Source organism: Podarcis gaigeae, assembly GCF_964106915.1.
Source record: "Podarcis gaigeae genome assembly, chromosome: 4".
NCBI lineage: Eukaryota > Metazoa > Chordata > Lepidosauria > Squamata > Lacertidae > Podarcis > Podarcis gaigeae.
The window spans coordinates 43,113,283-43,138,888 of record NC_139677.1 but is presented as its reverse complement, the minus strand read 5'-3'; the positions used below and the strand labels follow the sequence as shown (position 1 = coordinate 43,138,888).

The window sequence follows — 25,606 nt, the reverse complement described above, 5'->3', positions numbered from 1 at the left end:
CTAAATACTTTATTTGTGTATTTTTTATGGAAATAAATTTTGCTTTGGATCATAAATTTACACTACACTCTTGGGCATCACAAACCTAATAGGAAGCTCTCGGTACATTATTGTATCATCTTATCTCTGTAAGGATCAACTTGCAACTTCATACTCTGTCAAATACTGACTGACAGCATGTGTAACATTTCACTTTGGTAAGGACAGCCTGCATCCTTCAGGACCTAAAGGAACGATTAGAAGAAGACCTTTTAGGAGTCAAAGGGAGCAGTTGCTTGCAGGCTGAGGGAAGCAAATTGCCTGGATACTTCACTCTTGAGGCGGGGCCTTTGCAAAGTGATGCTACCAACTCTTGTAGACTCTTTTAAAAAACGCAAAATAAAGAAAATAAAGCAATTTTAAAATTTAAGTATGCATTCTGATTAATTTGGCTTATTAAATTGTTGCCAGCTAAGATTATTATTGTCATTATTATTACTTGTGAAAATGCTATTATTAAATTATTCATTGACCCTAAGTACAGTATTGGATATTAAACTGTCTTTGCTTGTTTGTTTGTTTGTTTACTGCATATCATGCCCTTTAATATGTTTTAAAGTAGGGTTGTATTTTTTTCTTGATTTTACTGTGTTATCTTTTAATAAATGCATTGAGGGGTGTGGTGTTTTTTTTCTACTTACAATTAAGCAGTATATAAATTTTATGAAATAAGAAAACAAACAAACAAATATCCATACTCCGAAGGAACACAAGTCTTATGAGGAACAGTTGAAGGAGCTGGGTATGTTTAGCATGGGAAAGAGGAGATTGAGAGGAGATGCAAATACAGTGGTGCCCCGCAAGACGAACGCCTCGCAAAACGAAAAACTCGCAAGACGAAAGAGTTTCCCGGGAAGGCAGGCGGGGGGGAGGAAAGACTTTCGCCCCCTGCCGGCCTTCAGAAGAGGTCCTGGACCTCTTCTGAAGGTCGGTGGTGGGCAAAAGTCTTTGCTCCCCCCCGCCTGCCTTCAAAAGCCGTCGGGATAGCGGAGAAACGGCAGAGAAGTCTCCGCTGTCCCGGGGGCTTTTAAAATGCTGGCGGTCGGTAGCAAAGCCCTCCTGTCCCTGGAGCTTGCGGGGCGGGAGGTGGGGAGAAGGGCTTTTCTTCCCCCCGCCAGCCTTCAGAACAGCCTTCTGAAGGCTGGTGGTGGGAAAAAAAGCCCTTGTTTCCCCCCCCCCCCAGCCTTCAGAAGAGGTCGGGGGACAGACTGTCCCCGGACCTGGTCTGAAGGCGATTTCCATAGGAACGCATTAATTGATTTTCAATGCATTCCTATGGGAAACCGTGCTTCACAAGACGAAAAACTCGCAAGACGAAAAGACTTGTGGAACGAATTAATTTCGTCTTGCGAGGCACCACTGTATCTAAATGGCTGTCACATGGAAGTGGGAACAAGCTTGTTTTCTTCTGCTCTGGAGGGTAGGACTCCAGGCAATGGCTTCAAGTTACAAGAAAGGAGATTCCGACTAAACATTAGGAAGAACCTTTTTGACCGTTGGAGCTTTTCGACAGTGGAATGGACTCCCTTGGAAACATAGGAGCCACCTGCCAGGCACCAAGGTCCCTTCGCCCAACCAATAAAATATTTGATGGGGCTGGTTTCCCCCCCCCCCCAGTTGATGGGCATTGCCATTCAAATGGGGGGGGGGTGGCCGCATCTTGTGATCAATTATGCGGGACAAGACTTACCTGCCTCCCCCCAATATTTTATTCAAGTTGGCACTCCTGCTTGGGAAGTGGTGGACTCTCCTTTTTTTGGAGGTTTTTAAGCAGAAGTTGGATGGCCCATCTGTGATAGATGCTTTAGTTGAGATTCCTGCATTGGTTGAACTAGATGACCCTCAGGGTCCTTCCAGCTCTAGAATCCTATGATTCTATGATTGCTTTTGAAAGTATAGTTGGATATAAAGCAAAGGTGCATAGGTTACTTCAATCTTAATGGGATGAAATCAAATGAGGATGAACTATAACTTCAATCAACTCCAAGTATGGGCTATGCTGGCTGAGACTGATGGGAATTCAAGTCCAATGGCCTCTGGAGGGCCACAGGTCCCCCACTTGTGCTCTGTAGGAAAATTCAGAGTCCAATTGATGCCAGCCAGCCATCTCTGCCTGTTAACCTTCTCTAAGAAAGATTGGGTTTCTCACTGACTGTACATGATGCGTTCAATGTCCTTTCTTGCTGGGGATTATGGAGCTTCTGCGTTAACCCCATGATCTCTGGCAGCAAAACCTATGTACCTTTTAAAATATCTAAACACATTTTAACCACTTAGTTTTCAGTTATTTTCAGCTAGAGTATTGTTGTTTTAAATGCTAGCTAGCCTGAGTATGTTTTAAATAAAAATGCATATAAATGTGCATAAAACAATCCTGGATCAAGGATCTTTTTACAAAGGGGTTCTGCTAGGAAACCTGGATTTGACAGAATGGAAATACAGAAATACAATGTAATATGTGAATGTAGTTTAAATATCTCATTTGTCATCTTCTTGAGTTGACTCCATGATTTGACAGTCTAATGTGTACGCATATATATATTCATGTTTTTAAGATCTGGAAGGTTTTGATTCCGTAATACCAGTTGCTGAGAAGCTCAGTCACCCAACAACTACTAGACCAAAAGCTACTGGCAGAAGACCTCCTTCACAATCATTCACATCTGTAAGTATCCTCTATGAACTGGATATTTAAGAACATAGGACACTGAGTCAGACAATTGGTCTATTTCCTGTCTTGTCTATAATGGCAGGCAGTGACTCTGCGGGGTTTCAGACAGGAATATTTGCTGCACTACATTCTAGGTGCCAGGGATTGAACCTATGGCCCTTCTTTATCACACCTATTGTAGTTTTAAAATCTCATTTGTTTCCTTCTTGAGTGACTTGGTAATTTTGACAGTGTGTGGTATATAGATATATATTTTCATGTTTTTAAGATTATCCAATTCCCTAAGTGGTTTAACCCTGGGAGGCAAGAGGAAGTACTCAATATTTGATTAACTCACATCTACTTACAATAAGGTTTCTTGCTTTGTCAGTGTCACTGTTAGATTTATTGCAGCATACCTATAATTTCTCTCTCTTTTTTGGTCTCTTCTTTAGCTTAATTGCAAACACGCAATCATGCTTTGATGCTTGTTTGCAAATGTTCTTTGGAAAAGAGTGGAAAGAAAATATTTGCTAAATCCATTTGCGCCTAGGCAAGGATTCACACAGTTCAATGCCCATTTCATCAGCAGTTCTTATGCCTCTCTTTGTGCAGGAGGTTTCACAAAAACAGTAAAATATATTTTGTGCAATGCTCTTATCATGAGGTTTAAAAACATGCCTTCTGCCTCAGGAAGATGCCTTCCATCATAGAGTAGCCCTTTTGGATCCAACTTTGCAGGTGCAATGCATATGGAGAAATTTCCAACATACTAATTTGGATTACTAAATTAATAGGGAAGGTATTAAGAGACTCTGAGAACCTCATTTCGCTGAATAAGGAGAGGCCTCTCTCATCTTTGGCCCTATTTGCACCAAAGTTGCTTGGGAAGAGGGATTGGTTGTTAAACCACTCTGGGAATTGTAGCTATGTGATGGGAATGGGGTTTCTTAACAATTCTCGGCACCCTTAACAAACTACAATATCCAGGATTCTTTGTGGGAAGCCAGGACTCTTGAAAGCGGTATGATACTGCTTTAAATGTAGAGTGCAGACGAGGCCTCTATTGGAATATTCTGCCACCTGCTATCCCATCCCCTTTCCCCATTGTGAAGCTTGCTGCCATTGCTACCACCCCTTGGGCACAGAGGAAGGGGATAACAGGAGTGGAGTGTGACCAGAATCAAGGCAAGGGAACCCTGCTTAGTTCTTACTCCATACTTTTCAAATGCTTCTGTAAAGTGTGGTCCACAGTAGATTAGTAGTATACACATTTTGTATCAGGGATTAGGTCTACCAATGCTTCTGTCTCGTTGAAAGTTAGTCTGTTACATTTAAGTATTTGTGGAAAGAAAATACTTCTGTGTTTCCACAGTCTTCACTTTCAAGTCCTGACTTCTTTGATTCTCCAAGTCCTGAAGATGAAAAGGAGGAACATGTTTCTCTTCCGCACAAAGTAGCTGAACCATTAAAGAAAGCAAAGACTGTTACAATATCGCTAGTAAGTGATTTAGGTTGTTTGTATCAATAGTAAGGGCTGCTGTTTGTGGTTGCTAATGTAATTATGGTGTCGCTGTTTTGAGGCACAGGTAAGTACAGTGTAATATGTCCATTAATATACACAATCTGATTTGTATGGTCTTTCCACTTCAAAGGTGGGGTGCATGATCTCCTGATTTCCACAGTTATTCCCCCTTCCTAAAAGTATGAAAGGAAAATCAACATGACATGTACACACAGATCACACACAGTTTGATGTGTTTGGTGATAAATCCATATGATCATAAGTACAATTCCATGTTCCACCACATACAAGCTATTGCTAGGAAGTCAGACATCTGAGCAATTCCATGGTGACTTGTCCAGAGAATTTAATGTCTAGGCAATGATTTGAGCAACATCTCTCATTTTTCAAACTTAGTTTTCTGCCTCCAGTACCTTTCCAATGGGGGCAAGTATAGCCCCATATAGCAAACCAAATTATGTCTTCTAAAATGTTTGAGGACAAAGTTCTTTCACTTGTGCAGACATTTATTCATTCTCATTTCAGACTTTTAGAATGCAATCCTATACCTGCCTATTCAGAACTAAGTCCCACTGAGTTCAGTTGGGCTTATTCCCAGAAAAGTTGCTATAGGATTGCAGTCATACACATGCTACATTATAGGAGGTATTATAAGACACATTTAGCAGCTAGACTTCATTTGTTGTAGAAATTCCATTTCCTTCCATAACCTTAAACTCTTTAGGTTCTAAAGAACCTAAAGGCTTAAATAATAGGAACAGAGGAAGCTGTCATTCCAAATCAAGGGCAGACATGAGTCTTGTGGGATCTACTTTGATGGATCTCAGGCTTCTAGTAAAAACAGTCAGAGCCAGGCTCAAAAGATACACACTTAGAAGTCAAGAATTCTGTTCCCAAGGATTTGTTTTTGAGTACCAGAACATAAGAAGAAGAAGAAGAAGAGTTTGGATTTGATATCCCGCCTTTCACTCCCTTTAAGGAGTCTCAAAGTGGCTAACATTCTCCTTTCCCTTCCTCCCCCACAACAAACACTCTGTGAGGTGAGTGGGGCTGAGAGACTTCAGAGAAGTGTGACTGGCCCAAGGTCACCCAGCAGCTGCATGTGGAGGAGGGGAGACGCGAACCCGGTTCCCCAGGATTACGAGACTACCGCTCTTAACTACTACACCACACTGGCTCTCCATAACCCTTTCACACAGAAATCTTCTCCTGGTTATCCCCACCGTCACCACCTACAGTTGTCTTAATTTCATCTCTATCCTTTTTGTGGCAGGGTTTGTATCATTTTGTTGTTGCTGTTATACTAACAGTTGGAGTCAAAAATCCTTGATGACCTGTTTTGAATTCACTAGAGATCTACCAATAGAGCCCTATCTACCCATCCCTGCCCTATACTGGTTAGACTATTTGTCCCCACTTTCCCTGATCCCACCTACTACCTGAAATTATTTTAACTAAACATTCTAATGATTGAATCCAAGTGCTTCTGCTTGCAAAACATGTTCTCTGCCACTGAGTTGTGATCTCTCTCTGTATGGTTATTATATAACAGTATAATGGTGGTTTTAGCACTTCTGCATTCAGAGCCAAATTGATTAGTTACATTTTATATTTAAAAACAAGAAACAAAACAGCCAAGTGCTATTACATAATTTTGAATTATTTCGTGTCGCAGGAGAAATTCTTGTTTGTGCGAGTGGGCCCTGTTGTATTTTGCATATTTCCCCCACGCACATCCTGACCCAGTTTCTGGTGACATTTTTCATTGGTCAGTAATAGCAATTCAGAATGAAATTTGCCCAGCAGCATTCCCATGGGTGACAGCTCCTGGCAGGCTCCCGTCAGCATGATGTTAAGATCAATTTGGAAAGATGTGTTTGAGAAGCTATGCTATTTACATTGTGGCCAATTCTTATGGAACATCTGGACAGGATTTCTTCAGCATAGCTGGGCAGAAGAAGAGAAAAAAAAACATAGGATACTGGAGCTTCTTTTCTTGTTAGCATTCTAATGTTTGGGTGTGGTATTGTCGTTTTTTTATAGGTATCTGATAACAAAGCTTCACTGCCTGCCAAGCCAGGAGGCTTAACAAGTGGAAGTACTCTTCCATCTTCATTATCATCCTCATCTGCACTTCATCCAGTTTCAGCAGGAACAACAGGTCATAGGTCAAATTCCCCATCTTTGTTCAGCAGTGAAGGAAAGCCAAAGACTGACCAATCCAGCCAAGGTGAAGCAGCTTTGGATGAGTTAAGAACACAAGTGAAGGAGCTGCGAACTATCATTGAAACAATGAAAGACCAGCAGAAGTGAGTGTTACTGTATCGCTGGAGGGTGTAGACTATCCCCTTTCCATACATTACCCCAAGTGAGCCAGATCCCTTTGTGTCCATTAATAACTTTTTATGTGTTTGCATGATTTGTCTTTTTCTTTGGAATATCCTTCCTCAACTTGGCGCCTTCCCGGTGCTTTGGACTACACCCATCAGCTCCAGCCAACATAACCATGCCAGCAATGGCTGGTGGGAGTTGTAGACCAGAACATCTGGAGGGCACTAGGTTGGAGAAGCCTGGTTTACAGATAGATGAAAATGTATGAACGATTGTTTTAGAGCTTCTGTATTCAGAGCCAACTGATTAGTTATGGTGGAGAACTTTATTGCATTTTTCAGTTCTTTTAGCGTGACTTATTTTTTAAAATGCCATGTTTTCGTTTACCTAGAGAGGCTGCTGACTAATCTTCCCCAAATTATTTTTAAAGATGGGTAAAATCCCTATTATACTTACCTATATTTTCCTCAAGATGCTGCTACTTTGAGGACACTAATTCATACCACGATGAATTCTGCTGGTATTAGTCATTTTAGAGGATTTTATGCTGTCTGGTAATCTCTGTTTTCAATAGGGTTTATTCTTATTCTTCTTTTGCCATGCCTGAAAACAGGAGATACTTTTCAGTTTTTCCAGGAACAGCAATTCTGCTGAGCTGAGTTAGGTACCATATATTATAGGAAAAGGAGTGGGACTTTAATCACACCTACCTTCCTAAGCAGCTGCCTGCTGTTCCTATTCACTTCCTATTTTGCTTTTTCTAGAAAAGAGATTAAACAATTGCTGTCTGAATTAGATGAAGAAAAGAAGATCCGGCTACGATTACAGGTACTTGTATCATATGTGGCCTTAGACAACTTTATAGAAAGAGAACAATTTTCATGGAAAATAAAAATAGAAGATAAAAACTCCTAATGCAAATATAATCCTGCTAATATTTAATCTGTTTAAGTTGATTGAGATGAAACAAATATAAAAACATGTGAAACTGTAAGAATTTTGTTTGTTTTACTGATGGTAGTTTAGCATTTATTTTGTGTTGCAACTTATCCTGGAAGGAAGGGCAGGCTATAAATCTTTTAAATAATAAACAAAACATGATAATTCCTACCTGCCCGCCCCCTGCTCAATATTAAGATGTTTTGCAGCATCCAAGACCTGAAATAATACTATCCCCAAAGCATTTTGATTTCCAGAAACAGGAAAAAAAGCAATATAGTAACTATGGTTTATTATAAATGGGGTGAATAAATGACCATAATGCTGGGAAATGTGTATTAATCCTTTCTGTTCACACTTGTCTTCTTCCTCACAAGTTGCTGTTTGTTCAAAGATTTGATCAGTTGTGTAAGTGCATGCATGTGCAGTATCACATGCCTCCATATCTCAAAATGAAATACTGCATATTAGTCTACGTATGCTAAACATTTAGTGCTTTTCTGAAAAGTGCACAATCATTGTGAAAAGTTGAACTGTGTTGCTGTGCTAATATTAAAGCAGGAAACTGGTAAGCCCTGTTTGGGCATTCAGATTACTTGCATGTAAACAGCTGTATGAAGGGGAGAGCTGCTAAGCCCTGCTCTCCTCCACTATATCATCATCATCCCTTTTATAGTCCTCCACAAGTTTGATGGATCGTGGTTTGACCTTTTTAGTGAAGGGGAGTTCCACATTGTAACAAAAACTTCATACAGAAATAATTTCTAAGGCCTTCTTTGAGAAGCAATGGGGAAGTTCTGACCCTACAGAAGCTGTTGGATTCAGCCCAGCCAGCATGAGCAAGTTACAGATAATGTGAGTTCAATAGCATATGGAAAGCCCCAGGTTCCTCATCCCTGCTCTAGACTATAACATTCAGAGCTGCCTTCTTGGCAGAGAGACACGTGGCCAATATAGTTAGATGCTATGGAGGAAATCCAAGGATTGGCCAAACACAAAGGTTTTCAAATCAAACTGTTAATAATATTGATGTTCTGCAGCTGCCTGTAAAGTGCATATTGTGCTCTGTTGAATAGCTGATGCTTGTAGAAGCTCGTAAGCAGAGTATCAAAGTGGAAGCCTCTGAATATAGAGGTCTCATTTAGATATCATGACTGAAACCTAAAGGTCCATCTTCCATGGATCTGTCTAACCCAGCTTTTGGCAACCTGCTACTATCCAGATGCTTTTGTCTACAACTCCCATCAGCCCTAGGCTGCAGTTGGGATCTGTAGTCCAAAACATTTGAAGGGCACCGAGTTGCTGAAGGCTAATCTAACTTTAATTAGAAGAAGAAAAAGGGGGAGGGATAGCCATTATGACACCCTTCTGTTAATGAATTAATATAAATGCATAATTTACTCATTTACCTACCGTACTTACTTTAATTTGCTGTGAACCTCCCACCCATCAAATTCATTGCAGAATCCAGAGTTCTAATAATAAACTTTCTCTTCCTCTGTTTCTTCTGTGCCAGTCATTATTTTAAGAACCTCTCTAACCTATACTCAAAGAGCAATCCAAACTCCCTATTGACATGGTTTGGAAGTGGGAGAGTTGTGCCTCCACTAACCTGGCCAGACTCTACTGGCGGCTCAGTGAAGGACCATTTTTCTGCCCGCCCCCCATCGCCACCTTCCACCTGGCCATCATGAGAGGTGTTGCTCACAAGTGCAGCAGTGGCTGTTCTTCTGCCAATCAGGGGGTTGGATTTCAAGACTTAGTCATCTTGGGTGGTTTACAGAATTCTCCATCACATTATGCTTTCCCTTATTGGTTCCTTTCCACGTAGGATTTTCTGAGCTGTATACAGTATTCTGAATGGGGACAGCAACATGCTTTGTATGAATATAATGACAGTATGGTACTAACGGTGTTATTTTCTGAGTAATTTCTGACATTGACTTAAAGAAGATACAGTATGCTGCCACTGCCTAGCTAGAAGGATTTATTAGGCATTGGGCAATGTTAACATTTGATTCAAAAGCTAATTGCGTGGAAATGGTTTAAACTGGAACTTTTTGTCTTTCTATAGATGGAAGTTAATGATATAAAGAAAGCTCTTCAATCAAAGTGAATTCTGGATAGATGGAATGTTGTATTATTCATCGTGACAGAGACTTTTATGCCCCAGACAAAATAACTTTGTGCCAAATGATTAAAGATCTGCCTACACCCCTTTGTTTGAACAACTAGCACAAGAGTTTTAATAGCACAACACAAATTCCAGCGAAGAGGAGGAATTTCCATGTGGCTTGGTTATCGCACTGTTGTGACTGAAATTCTTCTTACTGTGCTAAAATCTTCTCTACTTCAAGTTCACAGGCAATTGAAAACTCAGGCAGTTTAGTTCATAGTGGTACTATTTTAATGATGTTTTCCATAAGTAAAATCTACTTCAGGTTTATCAGTTTACAGGTTTTATGATTTTGACTTTTTAAATTGTCTTTTGTCACACAGATTCTTAAAATGTTTGTATTGCATATAGCCAGAAATGAATGTTGATATCTGGGTGAGGAGTCCTTTATTTGTTTCTCCCCCCCCCCTCTCTCTCTCTCTCTCTCTCTCTCTCTCTCTCTCTTTCTCTCTCTCTTTCTCTCTCTTTCTCTCTTGCTTCACATAGAACAGCTTTATGTGTTGTTTTAAATACGATTACATATGCAATCTTTTGTCCAAAAATTATCTACAAGATGAATCTTAAGTTTGTGTACAAATAGTGTATTTAAAAGGAAAAAAATGAAGATAAATTGGTCTTTGCAATGATTTGTGCCTTCTTTTGCCAAACACTGATTGGAGCTGGTTGTAGACCAGGTCTTAGAAATGTAGCTATCACAATGAGGCCTGACAGTCCACTAGAGGTCACTCTTTCAGTATTTTAGCTGCTTGCTCCTAAGAGAACATGTTTGGGGTTTTTTGTTTTTGCTAAGGTGGTATAATGACCACAGCATGTTGAAGCTGCTTTCTTTCAACAACTGTGGCTTATTCAACTGAGAATTCACTGCTGCTTGATTTCATTCAAACTTTAAACACTTGCTTTCATCTCTAGGTTTGCACATCTTGGGTGAACAGAATATGCATAATCTAAGAGCAAAAATGAATAAAATATAAAACAACAAGAGAGAGTTGTATTATTTCATGCACAGATATTGTGCAATATTAACCCGGTGTTTATTATCAATTGCTACATCTATTGTGAACTTCGTAATGTGGGGAAATGGTGTGATTTTTGTATAATGGCATCCTAGAAGCTGGGCTTTATTTCCTAGGGTTACAGAAAAGCAGTATTTAACTCATCTATTTATAGATAGTGAGAATCTCAGATTTCAAGGTAAATTGAGTGTATGTGCACATGTGCACAATCTAAAAATAGTTCATGACAAAAACTGTAATTTCCTATTTTAATAATAGATTGCATTATGAATACAATCCTATGTGTGTCTCCTCAGATGTAAATCCAATTCAATGAAAATTATTCCCAGATAAGAGTGCAAAGGACTGCAACCTCACACTTACTAAGAGAGTAAGCCCCATTGAATTTAGTGAAACCTACTTTTGAGAAAACACACATAGGATTGGTTTGTGTGTTTCCTTGTACAATTAAGGTATTTGTGCTGCTGAAACATCCACTTGTTGCTGTCCAGTGGTGTTTTGGCTCTGCTCTGTGGTCAGAGCTATGAAGTTTACATTAAATATCACACGGTGACTCTGTTTATCATATCACATGACCATTTAGCATTCTCCTCTCCCCCACCTTAGGAATTCAGAGTTGTTCGTTTGACTTCTAGTTTGATTTTAATTGGCTTGAAAGCTTCCAACTTCATGGTAATGTCTATAAAGATTTCTATAGTTCAGTTCCAGGAAGATGGAACAGCAGGTTTTAGATTTAGTGATGCATCAGAATCCTTGTGTTAATCATGTCTATTTCTTACTTACTACTTAACTTTAACACAATCACTAATTGAACATTTTTCACTGTGATACCTCTATTATTTTAAAGCTGCATTACGATCTCTGTATTCAGAAAACCAAACCCATTTTGATCAATATATTTCCATCGTGCTTTAAGCATGAGGAAATTTTGTGAAATCAACAGAATAAACTATTGCCCAGTTCTAAGACTAGCTAGTGCTTGAGATATTATGCTGTAACAAATGCACCAATGCAGTGCTACATGATTTAGCATTGCAGTAAAATACAAGCCAGCTCAAAGTGCTTAGGAATGGACAGAAGGCAAATAGAAGCATGCCAAAAGTCTGGGTTTCAGCATGTGGTCACGACACCTCTTCAGTGGCATGCTATTTTGAATGTTTTACAGGAAACAGGTGCTTTTAACATGCACATGTGTCCATGTTGAGGATGTCCCATGTGTACCAAACTGGGGCAAGTAAATGAATATGCAAAGTTGCCATGAGACAGAGCTTCTCAAAGCCACTTGTAGAAAATGGATTCATATAGAAGCTGCTTCCATGTGGTTGCATTGCACGTTGCTCTGATAACAACTGATGAGAAAAACCCCATGTCAGTTGAAACATTTGGTTACTTTTCCTGCTACCATCACTTTTTTTTCGGGGGGGGGGGGCTGAGGATGTACATCTATATACAAAGGTTACCAATTGAAGGCCAGACCTGATCGTCGCAATGTGTGGCACCCACACAACAGTGGTAGCATATTAATTAGACCTATGGATGATATAGGCTCTTGTTTCCAACCAGGTCTTTATAGATCTCTTGTAGTTTTCTAGCAATAAGAATTTATAGCTACTAACTTAAAAATTAAGAATTTGACAGGCAGACAAGTAATGCTTCTAAATTTACAGATATTTGAAACTTGAGATTGTAGGATAGCATAGTGGATTTCTGATTTCACTCACCTGGAAAACTAACTTTGAATAATTATAGTATGGGTTCAAACACAGGGCCGTGTTATTTTTTTGTGGGGAGTGGGACAGAGGGACCTATCTTAATTCAGCATTGTCTGACCTGAAATCAGGTTCTCTATCCCCCCCCTTCTTTCTCCCTTTCCTGTTGCAATGGTACATTGTCATTTTATAAAACTGTATTGAGGAGTCCAACGTATTGTGTGATTTGTAAAATAAGATTAAATGAGATTTTGTGGAAATACCTTGTTTAAAGCTTTGTTGTTCTTGGAAAGATGAATTATCGCTTATTCTGCATTATAGTTACAAAATAGGAAGCATTTTTCAAAGAAATTACACTTCCAGTGCTTTAAAAGAAATGACCAATTATTCATTTACAGCCATTGTTATAATGTAGTTATGCCAGAAATATTTATTTTTCTCATCAAAGCAAATAGAAAGGAACACACTGCAAACTCACCTTGAACTGAAGGTGTCTACTTTTGTTGGAATTGCCATGAATTGCCGTCAGTGGGCACAGATGAAGCACAAATTTGGTGCTAGTTCTATTAAGCAACTTTTGCTTGCATTTTATTTCATGGTGAATTCAAGTTGCTTTAGTCATTATGCATAGCTAAGTTTGTTTTATAACTCATATTTAATATATGTTTGCATTGCATAATTCTGACATGTTTCCTTATATAATTTACTAAAACGTCGTGTATCTACTATTTCCTTTTTGTTCAAAATCTCAAATTAAGGCAACTCCTTAGTATTACAGCACAATCTATATACCAACTCTGAGTTCAGTGTAACATGTAGATAAATAAACTATTTAGACATCTGTGTTCCATGCTAGCCTGGACCACTAGAATTCCTGGCAAATGGGGATGGGTTTACCTCTGGAACACAGCGGTCAAATATATTAAACTAGAGAAAATGCGCAAATGTTTTCTTCCCTGCAACAAAACCAATTATTTGTGCAAATAGTTTGCACACTATGGCCTGGTTTGCATAAAAGAGTAGGCCAAACTATAGCTTACCAAAGCCTTACAAATTTATGAGCTAAAGAGGAGCTTTGCAGCTCCTTTGTTGCTGCTTTATTCTTCATTGAACTAAGCTCAGCTTTGGCTTATCATGTTGTCCAAATTTGGGCTTCTGGTTAAGTTGTTTCCTCACTAACCATGAGCTGTAGTTGAGTAAAAAAGGATTGGACTGCCTGCCCCATCCCTGTCCCTAACACACACACCCCCCAAGCAAAGTTGCTTAGTCTTTTTGCCACCTCCTCCTTGGTGTAGAAAACATGAGCAAGCCCTTACAGCTACTAACCTGAAAACTCTTCTTATTGAGTCCCATACCAGACAGTGACTCCCAAAAGCTGATACTTGCAGCCACCTTTGCAGCCAATGTGATTATAGAAAATGCAACTGTATAATAATGGGGGGAGTTCAAGACTGCTTCCCAAGTAAAATATTTGCTTGCTGTTTTAAAAGAACTAAGCCAAGACTTGAGAGACCCAAGCTACAAAAATTTATCCCATTTCCTCTCAAGTTAGAAAAACATATATAGAAAAGAAAGAAAATATATGTAGAAAAGAATCAGTTTTTTCCTTCATTCAGTTACCGTAATTGTGTTTTTGAGAGACTGATTCATTTGGCTGGAGGAAGAGTAAACATTGGTTCTCTGTGGTTTTGGCATTATCTAGTGTAGCTCTAGCTCCTCAGTAGTTGTAATTGTGTATCCTTTCTCAGCTGATCCCAGGCAGATGGCAAAAAAGTTAAGTACCAGCACCTGTTAAAAGGTTGCTCAGCTACTGCTAATGAAAGTCAGGTCAGCCTGCAGCAAAGGGGAAATGGCTCTGCAGATCTCCAAGTGTAGTGGATGGAACAGGAAAGGTAAGTTTCCAAAGACGTTAACAGAAGGTCTGAAAAGCAACTGCAGTGGCAAAGTGCATCTTGCAGTACACTACCGTGGGCCAATAGTATGAGGTGATTCATTGTGTTGTGAAGTAGACAAAATGATCTCTCCTCTAGACTTTTATGTCTCTTTTCCTAATGGGTTTCTGAAAGCTGGTGGGGACTCTCAAGTGGTATGTGCAGGTCACACCTACCAGCCAGTGTTTGGGCTTAACTAGCAGGATGTGTTTGTGTGCGTGCATGCGTATAACGTGAAAGAAATTGCCTGGCAGTTTGATTTTGGGCAGCAAGAGAAGCAGGCTGTTGCATCTAGCTAGCAAGAAGCAGCATTGGGGGAAGCTGCAAACATATGCAATTGCTTAACCCATGATCCTTTAAAGATGGGACATTGGCTGGCTTGCTGCCTACAGTGCACAGCTTTGTATATTTGTAAATAAGCGCATCTTACAAAAATGCCACCGGTCTTTAGTACTTCTTGGCCCTTGCAGGAGAACCACGCCTGAGACTGGCTGCTACAGCCCAGCCCAGGAAGGATAATGTGTGTGTGATTCTTGTATGATTTTGAATTTGAGCTCAGTGCATGATCTGGTTTGTGTAATAAGGCTCGGCCCTAGAAATATGAGAAGTCATAAAGAGTGAACAGAGGATTTGCAGTGTGACCTTTGGTCTCAACAGAATAAGCACATCTAGTGGATTGATCTAGGTCTCATATTAGCAAATGTTCCACATAATGGGAATGTTAAGGCAGGGATCTTCAAGGGATGATCCACAGAAGAAATGGCTGTTTCTGCTTTCTCCCACCTGGTTCTGTTTTGCAAATGCCTCCAGGCTATTCTCAATTGGCAAAGGAGTAGTTCTGACTCCCTCCCAGAAGATAAGCTAACCCTCCCTATATTTTCCACTCTGACCAGAAGAGCATTTCATAGGAAACCCAATTTCCTTTGCTTCCTCAGTCAGTTTCAATTATGGCTTTCATTTGGCTTTGGGAGGGGGGCACCAATTTAAAAACAACCTGGAAGAAGGCATTTGAATGACGTAGTGGGCAGACAAAGCATTAAGCACTTTCTCACCTGCTGATTCTAACTTCCTCGACATTATTGTTACTGCAGAGATACAGAGCTGGCTACTCCGTATTTTCCCCATAACATCTAGTTCTGCTCCTAATCCCTTTTTCATTTGGTATAAGGAGGCAGGCACAGAATCTGGCGTGCTTTCTTAAGTATTTATAGAATGGAATTGGACCAGTCACTGTTAAGTTAGTTGTTATTCTGAATGGCATTTAAAATTTATCTACCACTTATGGAGTGTCCCTTCGAGGAAAATATAACGTATTTGTGTGCATGTCTCCACACACTCAATCAGAGCTGAGTTTGCTAACTTCAGTGCTGCAGTGTTCCTTTGTTTGTTCTTATCTGCTATAAAGGTCTGCTATGCGAGAAGTGAGGTTACAGGGAACCAGACAGAGGGCCTTCTCTGTAGTGGTGCCTGCCCTGTGGAATGCCCTCCCATCAGATGTCAAGGAAATAAGCAGCTATCTTATATTTAAAAGACATCTGAAGGCAGCCCTGTTTAGGGAAGGTTTTAATATATAATGCTGTATTGTTTTTAACACTTGATTGGGAGCCACCCAGAGTGGCTGGGAAACTTAGCCAGATGGGCAGGATTTTATTGATTGATTGATTGATTGATTGATTGGAATAAGATTACGTAATGTTTAGTATTCCTCTCCCCTCTCTTGTCCATAAATGTGACATACTAGCATGGTGAGAACTGCACTACTGATACCCACTACTTTATACTTCTGCGTCTGTATTGTGGCAAAGCCAAGTAGAAAAAGAAGACAACAGCAGCTCTGAACATCAGTGTTTAAGTGACATTTGGAGAATCAATCCCATTGGGTGTTGCTTAAAGAACAGCAAGTACCTGTTTGGTATTCATGTTTTCTTAGAGACAGCAAGAAAATAACCAGGGGCAATTCTTTGATCGAATCCACCATCTTATAGACAATGACACGGAATTTAATCCCATGGGTTAAGAAATCCTTATCATTGGCCAACACAAATGTTTTTAAAGTGGGTCTTCTAAATTGTACTTCCTACACAGTATGAACCTTAAGACCTTCCTGTTTAGACAGGAAATGATCAAGGGAAACTGAAATTGCAAAGCAACCCACAAAGTGGGAAAGTTCAAAGAAAAATGTAGCCATACATTATGTGCTAGTCAAGTGTTACCATTTTATCTAATAAGACCACACACTTTCAGTTTTCTTCCCCTCAGGGTGGTTGTAAAGAACAAAGGAATACTAAATTATAAAAACTTAAGGAAAATACATGCTATTGACCATACTATATGTATGAACAGAACTCTATGATGCCACACTTAATAGTATTAATTTCAAAATTATGAAGAACAGAAGATAAACATAAAACATTAAATGACCATACTCACATTCGAATTATATTATGTTGATATTTACTTTTAAATATTTCCTTTTTATATAACCTTTATTCAATTTTAAATCTAACACTCTCTAAACAGAATGTCTCGAGATATATAGTGTTTGCCTTTGCATATGCAAAACAACTTATAAAACCACAAAAATCAATCATCAGTAAAATAACATTTTAAAAAATATTTTCTACACAGTTTTACATAAAAAATAGATCAAATGCAGGAAAGATCCACATTTAAAGCAGCATAACTAACAGAAAAGCAAAATATTCTCTTAAGCCTTAAAATGTTACAAATAAAATAATTCCATACTCCTAAAGCATCATTAGCAACTAAACGCAATAACTGAGACAGTAACTCAAACCTCCTGCACAAAACCAAACCAGTATAGTGGTACTTCTGGTTAAGAACTTAATTCGTTCTGGAGGTCCGTTCTTAACCTGAAACTGTTCTTAACCTGAGGTACGACTTTAGCTAATGGGGCCTCCCGCTGCTGCCGCACAATTTCTATTCTCATCCTAAAGTTCTTAACCCAAGGTACTACCAGGTTAGCGGAGTCTGTAACCTGAAACGTTTGTAACCCGAGGTACCACAACACGTAACTCCCAGAAAGTTCGCCATGAGGTTGAGCTGAAATGGGTTCCCCACCTCTGCTATAGCTGTTTGGAACAGGTGTAATTACTATTATGCTTTGATGGGTTATGTGGCAACCCAGTATGTGAAAGTGGAACTACATGCATTAGGTTAAAAAGAATTTCCAAGTCTGTTTTCCCCCCTCCTAAAACAAATGTGTAGGATGGAAGAATTGGCAGCCACAGGTGGTTAGTAACTCTTTCAGGCCTTTTAAAGTATTTCTCCCTAGTCAAATTCCTAAACTGGAACTGCAAGGCTATATGAAAGCAGCAATTTGTAAACTTATTTCTGAGCCATGTTGAAAGTAGGACACCCTGATCTATGTACTTAGAAGAGTCTTATACCTAGTACATTATGCCAGTGTATCTATTGAAACACTTCTTTAATAATAATATGAACATTCACCTCTCTATATTTTTAGTAATACCTACATTTTTTAATTCTATGTGCAAGTCTGTTTCTGAATGTACAGGCCAAATGCAATGCATAAGGGATAATATAATGAGCAGTAAAGTTGATTTAATTGGTGATCCACTCCTGCTTAACCTGTTAATTATTTTCAGAATGAGAACATAGCTGTTGGTCAGGCAACACAGTCACATACCATTTACTCCCTTACAAGGAACTTCAAAATTGCGTTGACAAAAATATGGAGGGGAAGTGGCAGGGAGCAAAGTTTCTTCTGCGGTTCCTAAATATTCAAAGTCTGGGAGGAGGGAATTGGACATGTTAACTTATTGCAGGGAAATTTGGGGAAGCCTGTGCAAACTAACAAAATAAACCTTGCATTCCTACACAAGTCTACTTAGAAGTCTCACTGTTTAAAAAAGCAGCTTCCTCCCCAGCAAGGATTGCTAATTCTTTTTGGGCCAAGGGCCATGTTGGTGATCAGTCACCCTCCGAGGGCTGCATGCCTGTGGTGGGCAATAGGCAGTGTGTGTGCACTGCACATACAACCCAATGCAGTTCACACACTTGCCATAGCCATTCAACAAATAGCACACACCCCACGAACCCAGGCAACATAGCTGCCGCTGCCTTCTCCCTCTCACTTTCACACCTCCAAACACAGTCCTAGTCACACATACATTCACAGCTTTTACAAACAAATGCCCATGCAACCAGCATTTCCAAGTCATGTCCACTCCAGTGTGGAGGACTGGAAATGCTTTCTCGGCTCAGAAATCTGGGCAGAGTTTGCACCCACCTCCACTATTAGTGCTGGGATTGGGAGGGGTAGAAATGTTGCCTTATACTCGCCCCAGAACGAACTGTGCCACGTTAATGATCAAGTGCAAAGAGAGCATTTTCACCCACCCCAGCGCTGCAGTGTTTTACAGTGGTACCTCAGGTTACATACACGCTTCAGGTTACAGACGCTGCTAACCCAGAAATAGTGCTTCAGGTTAAGAACTGAAATCGTGCTCCGGCAGCGCAGCGGCAGTGGGAGGCTCCATTAGCTAAAGTGGTGCTTCAGGTTAAGAACAGTTTCAGGTTAAGAACGGACCTCCGGAATTAATTAAGTACTTAACCCGAGGTACCACTGTATGTGTGTGCGATGCTGCCTTTTACTCTTAAAGAACAGGCAGGGGGGTTTATCTCTGACCCCAGTGCTGTGGTGCTTAGCCTGCCTGCTCTTTAGAAAGGATTTCAGTGGTGAGATCAGGAGATAATGCCCTCCACCTGCATGGTAGAGAAACTGTTATGGCAGCTAGTAGGTCCTTGGTGTGCATTAGATGTGCATCAATTTGAAGACACCACTGGGTTGTTCAGAGGAACCCAGATAGGCACTGCAGTGTGAACATCTGCATTGGCTTCCCATTCAAAAGGTTGCTTTCATGTGTGGATATCCCTTGTTGGATCAGGATCACGGTATTTTCTTGTAAAGGCTTTTTATTGTTACCTAGGAACTCCAAAATAAAAATGGGTGGTTCATTTATTCAGAAAGTCACCACCGAAATACAATGTTGAGAAAATACAAGAATGTATTTTCTATTTAAGTCTGCTGCTGCATCCTTCAGGCTGTTGGGTTCATTTGTTGGCATTTTGTGCTAGCCGCTGCTGCACTTTCTGATAACTTGGTTCCCCTTTGAGTTCCACACATGCCATCCTTATCTAGATAGACATTTATCATATGAGATAATAGCCTATTAATAACCAGGGACCAAAGAGCCAGGCCACTGTTTCCAAAAACAAAAAGGAGATTTAGGTTTATGTTATTGAAATAGCAGAATCATGCCCCACGCCACCCCAATGATATAGTGTCAGCATAATGGTTAGAATGTCAGACAAGGAGCATGGAGAAGCGGCCACATTTTCCTATTTGCTTTTGGAGCGGGTGATAAGGGTGAATCTGCAATTGCAGAGCTTTAATGGACCTTAAATACTTTGAATGGGGGGGGGGGATCCCCTTCAAATGCAGATGTGACTCAAAGTGTTGTTTAGAATCACCTCCACAACTAGCCCATTTACCTGCCAATGTATTTTCCTCTTTTCCATGCAAAAGAAATAACCCTTTTGAAAAGTGTGTGTATAACCGGCAGTGAGAAACACTGGATAGACGATACTTTCCCTGCCCCTTGTTTCCATAGAAGTGATGTATCTGAGCATGTTTGGGAGTGCAATTTCCTTCCAGGGAGCATGGGAGTTGTGATTTACTGTGATTTCCAACCATAGGAGCCAACATTTAAGGGCTGAGATCCATTGACACCCCCCCCCATAAAATATTTGAGTGAGCTGGGGGCCCCAAAGTTGATGGGCATTGCTGTTCTTGAATGGTGTTTGTGCGCTGGGTCTTGTGATTTATTATGCAGGGCAGGGCTTACCTGAGTCCGCTCGCTATGTTTAGTTGTTTGGCATAGCACCCCTGTTAAATGTATATCCATCCTGTTGTTTGTATAAATCCAAAGTGATCCATGCACAGAAATCTGCCTTCTGGGAGAAAGCTATAATTCTGAAATGGGGTTGCTTTTTTAAGCTACCTGTACTATTTAATGTTTGTAGATGTGTTTTATTAGAAATCAGAATTGTGTTGTGGGACAGGAAAATAGTTTGTATACAAGTAATTTTTTTGTACAATGATGTATTTATTTGTGAGATGCAAAATGAAAGCACCTGCCTAGTTATGAGGGTAACAATTATTTTACCTGCGCAGCTAATTTCCCTTTTACTTTTTTTCTGTGTAGGAACATGATTATACTACCATTTCTGTTTTCTTGTTAAACAAAATATGCTGTTTACAGTGAACGAGGAACAGGAGAAAGAAAACATAAAGCACATTAAAATTGCACTCGATTTTCAAAGGTGCAAGAGGAGGGTATCTTTTTTGGTATATAATTGTCAATTACCTAACGTGTTAGTCAAGCAAAAAATTATACTTAACAACTGAACCACATGTGAACACAATTAGAATTTCTTAAAGATACTTTTGTAGCACTTGGACATTCACGTTTTACAGCATACAAGAAGTTAGCCAATTATTTCAAAATACATTTCTTAAAATATGTTAAGCTGAAATCAGGTGTTTTTCTACATCTTTACCAAGCTAGTTTCCAAAGTGCCAACCCCCCTCCCCAGCAATCCCATGGTGTTCATTTAGAGTTTGTTAAATAGTTCCACTTCAAATTCTGATTTTAAAATTTATGAAGTTTTGCAAGAACACTTCACTTTTAATTTTTCACTTTTGTTTTGAGCAAATATCAATGTATCATAAAGACATTGTTGCTGAGAGCCAGTGTGGTGTTGTGGTTAAGAGCGGTAGACTCGTAATCTGGGGAACCAGGTTCATGTCTCCGCTCCTCCACATGCAGCTGCTGGGTGACCTTGGGCCAGTCACACTTCTCTGAAGTCTCTCAGCCCCACTCACCTCACAGAGTGTTTGCTGTAGGGGAGGAAGGAGAATGTTAGCCGCTTTGAGACTCCTTCGGGTAGTGATAAAGCGGGATATCAAATCCAAACTCTTATTTAAAGTCTAGTTTACCCGGAGCAAACGAATATTATTATTATTATAATTAATTACATTTATATACCACCTTTTCTCCCAAGCAGATCATGGTGGTACACATGGTTCTTCTCCCCATTTTATCCTCACAACATCCCTGTGAGGTAGGTTGCGCTGAAAGATGGTGACTGGCTCAAGCTTCATGGCTGGGCAAGGATTCAAACCCTAGTCTCCCAGGTGATAATCCAACTTTGTAACCATTGCACCACACTGTGTTGACTGAGTACAGGTTAAGTTAATCCAACAAACACACTGAGAGGGTCAGTTAAAATAGTACTTGTATGTACTCTATATTTTTGCAAATCAGAAATTACTTTTTAAGGCTGCATTCTTATATCTCATATCCAGCTCCCATTAATGACTTGGCTACAGATTGTGGTTAGTGAGGAGAGGGCTTATGTGCCTGAATTCAGAGAATGTGCTAAGGTATAAACCTTGGTATACCTCAGTGTGGTGTAGCAGTAAGAAAGACTAGGGATGAGCAGAGTGGCTGCAAAATCTTCTCCAAGACCCCACATGTTTGCTCAGTCCTTGTAAGCAATAGTTCGGATTACCAGAACATGCAAACCAGGCCAGTCTGAGTGCCCAGAAGAGTTTTGGAAGTGGGGGGGGGGGGACACACAACAGAGGCACAGAAAACAAATGAGGCATTCTAAGCTTGGGGTAAAAATGTATTTTTTCTTAGTTTCTTTCCCTACTGTCATTCATGTCTAACTAAGACTAACGGCTGATAAAACTAGCTAAAAGGCAATGTGCTTGAAACATGCCATTATGGTGGTAAAAAAAGACTTCTGTTGTTATTATTTTTCTATTTAAGAGTAATATACTTTTTAAAGATGCATTTTTTAAAAAAAGAGTACCCATGTGTAAAATCAATTATTTTACATACTGAACAAAAAAAAAAGTACATTTCCACAACTTGTTAATAGTCTTACAGTGGGAAGAGGATGGGCTGGAAGAGGTCTCCAACTTGTGTTATATATATATAGGCTGTGATTCTATGTAAACTTACCAGAGAGTAAGCGCCTATGAACATAATGAGATTTACTCCTGAGGACTTCCCTCTTACTTATTCTCTCAGCCCTTCTTATGCTTCTCTAGTATAGTTCTGGATTTTCTGGGTCACTGGAAACAGCCTTGCAAGGTGGGCCACTGAGAAGTTCTGATGCACATATTCATAAGGTACTACTGGCCATGTCTCCACAGTTGGGAGGCAGTGATATTTCTGAATGCCAGTTGCTGTGAATTGTGGGTAGGCAGAGTGCTGTTGTGCCCACGTCCTTTCCCACGGGCATCTGGTCAGCCCCTGTAAGAGCATGATGCCAGACCAGATGGGCAAATTCAACTCATCCATCAGGCTCCCTGGGACGCAGGTGGCGCTGTGGTCTAAACCACAGAGCCTAGGACTTGCTGATCAGAAGGTCGGTGGTTCGAATCCCCGCAACGGGACAAGCTCCCATTGTTCAGTCCCAGCTCCTGCCCACCTAGCAGTTCGAAAGCACAAAGTGCAAGTAGATAAATAGGTACCGCTCTGGTGGGAAGGTAAACGGCATTTCCATGCACTGCTCTGGTTGGCCAGAGCGGCTTAGTCATTGCTGGCCACATGACCTGGAAGCTGTCTGCGGACAAATGCTGGCTCTCTCGGCCTATAGAGTAAGATGAATGCCGCAACCCCAGAGTCGTCCACAACTGGACCTAATGGGCAAGGGTAAAGGTAAAGGGGTAAAGGGACCGACTCTGGGGTTATGGCGCTCATCACGCTTTATTGGCCGAGGGAGCTGGTGTACAGCTTCTGGGTCATGTGGCCAGCATGACTAAGCCGCTTCTGGCGAACCAGAGCAGCGCACGAAAACGCCATTTACCTTCCCGCCGCAGCGGTACCTATTTATCTACTTGCACTTTGACGTGCTTTCGAACTGCTAGGTGGGCAGGAGCTGGGACCGAGCAACAGGAGCTCACCCCGTCGTGGGGATTCGAACCACCGACCTTCTGATTGGGAAGTCCTAGCGCCACCCGCGTCCCGGTATGGTCAGGGGTACCTTTACCTTTATCAAGCTCCCCTTATGTCCTCCTGCAGTTTCTGCATGTAACAGAAGCCTACTGCAATTTTCCTGTGTTAGGAAATCACTGTGTTGGGTAATCCCAGCAGTCTAAGAAAACCAGACATTGCCTTTCCCCCTTAAAACATGTATCAATTTTTTTAAAAAAATAATAATCAAGCAGCCAAAACTTCAGGTCTTCAAGTCCTGTAGGAGCGTCCAGGCCTCGGAGAGCCCCACAGAGACCCCCTAAGAAAAAGGAGAGGGCGGGGCCTTGAAGGCTCCGCCCAGGAGCAGCCACGCCCCCTTTAGGCACCTCGAAGATTTGCCGCGCTCCTATAAATGCCGCTCAAGAGCGCCGACAGACACAAGCTGGGCTTTTCCCCGGGGGCGCGGGTGGGCGTCGCCGCCGCTGGCGGTATCAGTGGGGACAGCGCTATTGGCTGCGGCGCGCCCAAGAGCGCCCCCTGACGGGCAAGCGGCACCTTTAGGAGCCAAGTGACAGGGCGAGCACCGGCCCGCGCGCCAGGCGCTGCCAGCAACCCTGCGGGGAGCTTTCCGGGCAGCTTTCCTGCCCTCGAGGCGAGCCGCGCTGACGGGAGAAAGGAGTCGCCGGCCTTTTCATCTCTCTTCCCCCACCTCCGGCGCGGCGAAGTTTGTTTTGGCCCGGCGGGATGAGCCTGCCTCCCTCCTTCGCGCCCTAAGGGCGGGGGCCCCCTTCGCCGACTTCTCCGGGCGCAGCCACCCGCTTTCGCCCCATGGAGAACCCGGCGGGCGGCGGCACCACCGTCCCAGCTGCAGCGCCCGCGGAGCAACAGCCCCAGCCGCCGCCTGCAGCCGGAGCGAGCGCGGGGGACTCGTCGGAGCAGCCCGGCGGTGCCGAGGCGCTGCCGCCGGGCTCCGAGGTGGTGCCGGAGGGCAACGGGCCGGTGCTTCGGCAGCGCTCGCTGCGGGCGGTGTACGTGCTGAACGACGGCCCCAAGGGCGGCTCGGGGGCGCGGAGCCCCGAGGCCGGCGCGCTGCAGTGCCTGGCGCGAGCTTGCGAGGCCGAGGGAGCGCAGCTCAGCACCGTCAACTTTGGCGAGCTGGACTTCGGCGAGACGGCCGTGCTGGACGCCTTCTACGACGCGGGTGAGTGAGGGCAGCTGGCGGAGAGAAAGGAGGCCGGAGGAGGCGAAAGCGAGGCGCCAGGCTCCCTCAGCAACAGGCGCCCCCCAAGGCGCCACTAGCCGGTTCCGCGTGAGGCTGGGGGGAGGCGTGTTTTCGCTCAGCAGCTGAGGAGAAGCTGTTTCCTTGGCAGGGCGAGGGGCGCCCAAGCCAAACACCTGCCCTGCTGCCCCGAGGGCACGCGAGGCAGATCTTTGAAGACTGGAATCGCTGGTTAAAAACAAAACAAAAGCCCTTCCCCCGAGGTGCTGACGCGCCCTCTGATCTGGTTGCGCCCTTTGGCCCTTTATCCCAGGAAGGTTGTCTCAGCGCCAAGAGATCACAGCTTCCCCCCTCCTCCGGCAATACGTGTGGGATTTCTAAGGACCCCTGTGCAATGAATGAGGAGAGAGCTCTTGTGCTTTCAGAAGTTGTGCCGAAAGGCGGGAGGGGTTGATTCCTGCAGGCGCCGCTTTTCTCAACTTTGCAAGAGGACCCGCTACTCCCGATGCTGCACGGCTAGCGTCGAAAGCGCAGGAGTCCGGTCTTCCTTTGCGTGCTGCCACAGGCAGGGGTGCCAACTTGAAAAAAAATTGGGGGTGGGGGTGGGGGCAGGCGAGCCCTGCTCTGCATAATCAATCACGTGGCACGGTGCACACACACTTTTTGAATGGCAATGCTCATCAACTTTTTTGGGGGGGGCAACCCCTTCAAATATTTTATTGGCGGAGGGGACGAAGTGAAACTCGGCCCCTAGGTGTTGGCACCTATGGGCACTGATGATCCCATGTTTCTGTATCAGGTTGTGTGTTCATGCAAATGTTTTAAAAGCTTCTATTTAAATATATTTCCAGCTGTGAAGCCTCCTGCTGTCAAAAAGGCTGTTTGCAATGAAGAGGAGGTTGGCATGCATGCTTAACGCGCTGCTTTCTCCTCGTAAACCGTCTAGGTGCAAGATAAAGTGCATCGTTGCGGTAAACGGGTGGGGAGGGAATCTAAGTACGTACAGTATCTCCTCACTGTTCCAAATAACACCCTCCCC

General features: G+C 42.2%; 2 protein-coding genes across 10 annotated transcripts in view; both read left to right on the top strand.

Moving 5' to 3' along the window:
• The window catches only part of SH3KBP1 (SH3 domain containing kinase binding protein 1), a 138,345-nt gene extending 125,703 nt beyond the window's left edge, over positions 1-12,642 (top strand). For all 8 annotated transcript variants that reach the window (XM_083734346.1, XM_083734350.1, XM_083734349.1 and 5 more), the window contains 5 exons: positions 2,595-2,704; positions 4,065-4,190; positions 6,258-6,523; positions 7,310-7,373; positions 9,559-12,642. In XM_083734346.1, the coding sequence (XP_083590472.1) occupies positions 2,595-2,704; positions 4,065-4,190; positions 6,258-6,523; positions 7,310-7,373; positions 9,559-9,600 (608 nt within the window). In that variant the 3' untranslated portion in view covers positions 9,601-12,642. The remainder of the gene's footprint in view (positions 1-2,594; positions 2,705-4,064; positions 4,191-6,257; positions 6,524-7,309; positions 7,374-9,558) is intronic.
• A 10,953-nt stretch (positions 12,643-23,595) lies between these two features.
• Positions 23,596-25,606, top strand: part of MAP3K15 (mitogen-activated protein kinase kinase kinase 15) — a 62,731-nt gene continuing 60,720 nt past the window's right edge. Inside the window, exon 1 of one of the 2 annotated variants that reach the window (XM_083734176.1) lies at positions 23,596-24,549. In XM_083734176.1, coding sequence (XP_083590302.1) covers positions 24,177-24,549 — 373 coding nt within the window. In that variant the 5' untranslated portion in view covers positions 23,596-24,176. The remainder of the gene's footprint in view (positions 24,550-25,606) is intronic. The other variant, XM_083734175.1, reaches the window with a different exon arrangement.